Here is a 5,006-nt window from a genome sequence, read left to right on the forward strand (position 1 = left end):
AACACGTAATGTACAAACAAGTAACTACTCATATGGTACAGACATATATAACCATATAAGTTAAAACTGGAGTAACACGTAATGTACAAACAAGTAACTACTCATATGGTACAGACATATATAACCATATAAGTTAAATCTGGAGTAACACGTAATGTACAAACAAATAACTACTTATATGGTACAGACATATATAACCATATAAGTTAAAACTGGAGTAACACGTAATGTACAAACAAGTAACTACTGATATGGTACAGACATATATAACCATGTAAGTTAAAACTGGAGTAACACGTAATGTACAAAGAAGTAACTACTGATATAATACAGACATATATAACCATATAAGTTAAAACTTGGAGTAACACGTAATGTACAAACAAATAACTACTGATTTGGTAGAAACATGTTTGACCGTATAAGTTAAAACTGGAGTAACACATAATGTACAAACAAGTAACTACTGGTATGGTACAGACATATATAACCATGTAAGTTAAAACTGGAGTAACACGTAATGTACAAACAAGTAACTACTGATATGGTAGAAATATGTTTAACCATATAAGTTAAAAGTGGAGTAACACGTAATGTACAAACAAGTAACTACTGATATGGTACAGACATGTTTAACCATACAAGTTAAATCTGGAGTAACACATAATGTCCAAACAAATAACTACTTATATGGTACAGACATATATAACCATATAAGTTAAAACTGGAGTTGATATCCCTCGAGTAGCTTTATGCGAAATTCAACAAACAAACAAACAAAAACTCTTCGGACTATTTCATAACAGAGAAACGTGCTTCTAAATTGACCACGTGAATGCACGACGACGATTAGTTTGATTCATGAAATTGTATTAAATCCTTTTTTTAAAAAATATTAAATATCGTTAACTTTTAAAATGTCTAATTAAAGTCGTGTCTTATGTATTGTCTTGTTTGTTTAAATTTTTTTGTTTCCAGTAAATAAATATTTTTTTATGTAAGACATTAAGTAATTGTTATATTTATCTAAAATTAGGGTTCCCTGGTGAGACAGCGGTAAGTCTACGGACTTACGAGGCTAACATCCGGGGTTCGATACCCCGCGGTGGACACAACAGGTAGCCCAAGCAAACAGGCGATCAAAAATTAATTACTTAAAACAAATTAACAAGAACTTAAAACCAGCTAATTAAACTAATTTACAGAATTAGTCCATATAGGTAAGATAAAGTGAAATCCTTACATCTAGCATTGACTCTTCAACGTTGTAGCGAGCGTGCTTTTGTCCCAAGTCAAACAAGATGGTGGACAAAAGTTGTGTATTTTCCAGGTTGTTTACAGCTCCCTCTAAAGCTTGCATGACACCTAACGCGTGACGCTCAAGTCCTTGATCATCCCAAATATACCTTCCATCATTAGCTATACTCACGAAAGGAAACAAATCACACAATTCCGGATAGTCCGTCAGAAACCTGTAATAAATAAAGATATCTGTAACAAGACTCAAATTCTTAACTTATCACAGTACATAGCACCCCTCGTCAACTATTTGGTACTTTAATCGAATAGTGGGATTTGACTGTAACTCTTATAATGCACTCACAGCCTCAAAATGCGGAGGGTGATTTTGTTAACAGCAAAGATACCCAACTGATGCCCCCCCCCCGTGGCAAAGCGGTATATCTGAAGACATACAACGCTAGAAACCTGGTTTCGATACCCGTGGTGAGAAGAGCACAAATAGCCCATTTTTAACAACAACCCAACTGATTATTGAATGTATTTTATTTATCACAAACTTTCATTTTGATTTATATGTAACAGTAACTATGTCTAGTCGTTTTGCTACACTGAATAGTTTTCATTAATGAATACATTAATTCTAATTTATATAGTTAACTTGCCCTTGATCAAAGTTATTACTTCTGCTAATAATAATAATAATACGTGTTAAACGTGTATATAACACGTTTTGATGTTATTACTAATAACTAGATATTTAAGAACATTGATAATATGGTAGTTAACATATTTTAACAACCTTCACCTGTTAAAAATGAATATTCCAGTTGCTGTCATATCCACAGATAATAAGGTCCACGTTTCTCTCACTAGCTCCACCTGTCGAGGAGTTAAGTTTTCACTTAACTGAGTTCCGGTATTTCCTCTCAATACCGATGCGCCACTAACAGTACATCCCATGTCGAGTGTATGTGTTAATTTTTTTAACTGAATTTTATTTCTTGTTTTCTTTTTTCGTCGTTGTTTTTTAAGCAGTTGAAACAATTTTCATTTGAAAACAAAGTTTTCTCACTATAACATTCCTGGAAGGATAACAATAGGTCAAATAGGTCATCGACTTTACTTAACAACATTCAGTTCTACACAAGTTACTTTAAAGCTAAACTTTTACGAACAATATTTCTCTGTGGCAATAGGACTTATGCTTCGGGAACTTTGATCACAAGTATTTACATTTAGCAAACTTCTGTGAGTCAGAAGATTAGCTTTATAAACTGTTGTGCGTGAAGTCAGCTTTTCGTTAAACTCCGTCTTAAACTAATAAAACATTTAATAGTATTCATTAAATGAATATATAATAACAAATATATAAGATATGGAATACGTCTTTCAGGAAAAAAATATATACTATATACGGGGATACGTCGTTTTTTTGTTGTTGTTTTTTTCACAAGTTCCTTGTTAGATCAATGAATCATCATCAACCTATTCCAGTTTCTTTATACTGAGTTTCGTTCGAAACGTTATCGACGACGATTAAAATATTTTTTGAGTTTCTTGTGATTATAATCACACTTATGAAGCATATTTTTGCATTGTTAATTAAATATACGAATTTAGGACTAACTCCAATTTTCTAAGCTGGCTGAATCCAGTGAGATATTGTTAGGATTATGGCCAAAAACGTCGTTAACAATGAGAATACTTAACTGATTATTCAGTGTATCTGTAACGTTAGTTATTTGGTTATACCGAATCATTTTCATTAATATAAATGTTTCTTTTAAATTTGATCAAGTTCGCCCTTGATCAAAATTCTTAATAATAGTAAGTATTTGTACGTTTTTTTTTCTTATATTTATAAAATTTTCGTCGATTTCAATATTCAGACTCTACACAGGCATGTTACGTATTACTTTGTACGTTTGTGAAAGTAAACTTGTAAATCAATTTATATTCTTACTATGGAATGATCGTCTGTATTATTTCTATTGTAAGTACATAATATAGCAATTTGCGATGGCTTGTATCACACACGTTATAACCAACTACAATCTGTCCAATTACCTTCAGTTTGAAGCGGATACTTGGTGATATAACGATAACTGTTCGATCTGTAATCTCGCTAAAAAATATTGATCTCCGTGTTTTCGAATACACGTTTCCATGACAATCCTTGTTTATCCCGAATAAGTGTTTAAGAAAGAAAAAACATTTTGATAAGTAGTACAACTTACATACTGATTAGTACTTTCAGTCCCTACCCAGTGGCTCATAAGTAAGTGCGAGGGCTACTCATGCTAAATATCGGGTTTCGATACCCGCGATGGGCAAAGCACAGATAGCCCATTACTTAGCTTTGTGATTAATAACAAACAAACCAACTTGTGATATAATGTTCTAGGAATAAATATAAATAAATAAACGTATTTGTGGAATTAAGAGAATAACTTTTAAGAACGTGACACGGAGCACGTGAACGTACAATGTTTTCTTATAACTTTTCGTCATTATTGAAAACCGAATCCGAAAGATATGGTTAGTAACTTCAAAGAAAAACCTCAACTGTATTACTAAACAGTGAGACGTTTCCCACCGTTTCGGAGCCGGTCTGTTCCTTTGTTTTGTTTTTAAAAGAGGGGGTATAAATAGATGGTGGCGATAACAAGAACGACGCTAGAGGGAGCTGTAGTACAAGCCATTAAATTTTGAACGAATTACCTCAACTTATGAGCGCAAATAACAAAACTTATTTTCAAGTGTGTTAATTTACTCTCCACATCCTGTCTAGAAACAGGTGTCACGTGCGGAACGTAGTTACGAAGTAAAGTATCCGGCGTAGAATGTTTTAAACAAAGTCGAATGTGCTTACGATGTTTCACCCTAGGCTCATAAATTCAACAGATAGAACATACTCTATTATATATATATATATATGTACATGCATGCCAAGCTCGTGTGTTACATTTAAGAAACAAATATAATACATTTCCTGATCAAACCTCCAGTTATTTGTGGATACTATCCGAAAAGTAAATCAATACACCTGAGAGTAACACGAGCATATTGATGTTATATATTTGTATACAGTTGTTCTCTATTATTTCTAGATTGGGAATTGCAAAACGCAATAACGTTTGTGCAAGTTATAAACTGAAGAAGTAGGAAGATCTGAAATTCTGGGATGTCTTTTTTATATCATGTATTTAATGCACAATCTCTGTTACGAAAGTGGAAAGAGCGTGGGTTTATAAATGTTAACTGTTTAGCAAAAGCTAAAAATCAAAGTAGTCCCTGTAAAACTGTCTTTTCTGCTCAGCTGTCGAATTCGGGACAAAAAACTAAATGCCCCCAAGAGTCACAAACGAACGTAATCTAGAAGATCAAAACAGTCAACTTTTTACTGATAAAAATAACATGTAGAAACATATATAACCATACAAGTTAAATCTGGAGTAACACGTAATGTACAAACAAATAACTACTTATATGGTACAGACATATATAACCATATAAGTTAAAACTGGAGCCACACGTAATGTACAAACAAGTAACTACTGATATGGTAGAAACATATATAACCATACAAGTTAAATCTGGAACAACACATAATGTACAAACAAGTAACTACTGATATGGTAGAAACATGTTTAACATTATAAGTTAAAACTGGAGTAACACGTAATGTACAAACAAGTAACTACTGATATGGTAGAAACATGTTTAACGATACAAGTTAAACCCCGACTAATACGTAATGTACA

General features: G+C 32.7%; 1 protein-coding gene across 1 annotated transcript in view; it reads right to left on the reverse strand.

Moving 5' to 3' along the window:
- Window positions 1–2,546, reverse strand: part of LOC106467029 (non-symbiotic hemoglobin 2-like) — a 9,026-nt gene extending 6,480 nt beyond the window's left edge. The window contains exons 1-2 of the mRNA XM_013927338.2: window positions 2,048–2,546; window positions 1,244–1,472 (exon numbers count right to left, since the gene is read on the reverse strand). Of these exons, the coding sequence (XP_013782792.1) occupies window positions 1,244–1,472; window positions 2,048–2,202 (384 nt within the window). The 5' untranslated portion in view covers window positions 2,203–2,546. The remainder of the gene's footprint in view (window positions 1–1,243; window positions 1,473–2,047) is intronic.
- Between the last annotated feature and the right edge of the window lie 2,460 nt (window positions 2,547–5,006).

The sequence above is a fragment of the Limulus polyphemus genome, unplaced genomic scaffold, assembly GCF_000517525.1.
Source record: "Limulus polyphemus unplaced genomic scaffold, Limulus_polyphemus-2.1.2 Scaffold2465, whole genome shotgun sequence".
Classification (NCBI taxonomy): domain Eukaryota; kingdom Metazoa; phylum Arthropoda; class Merostomata; order Xiphosura; family Limulidae; genus Limulus; species Limulus polyphemus.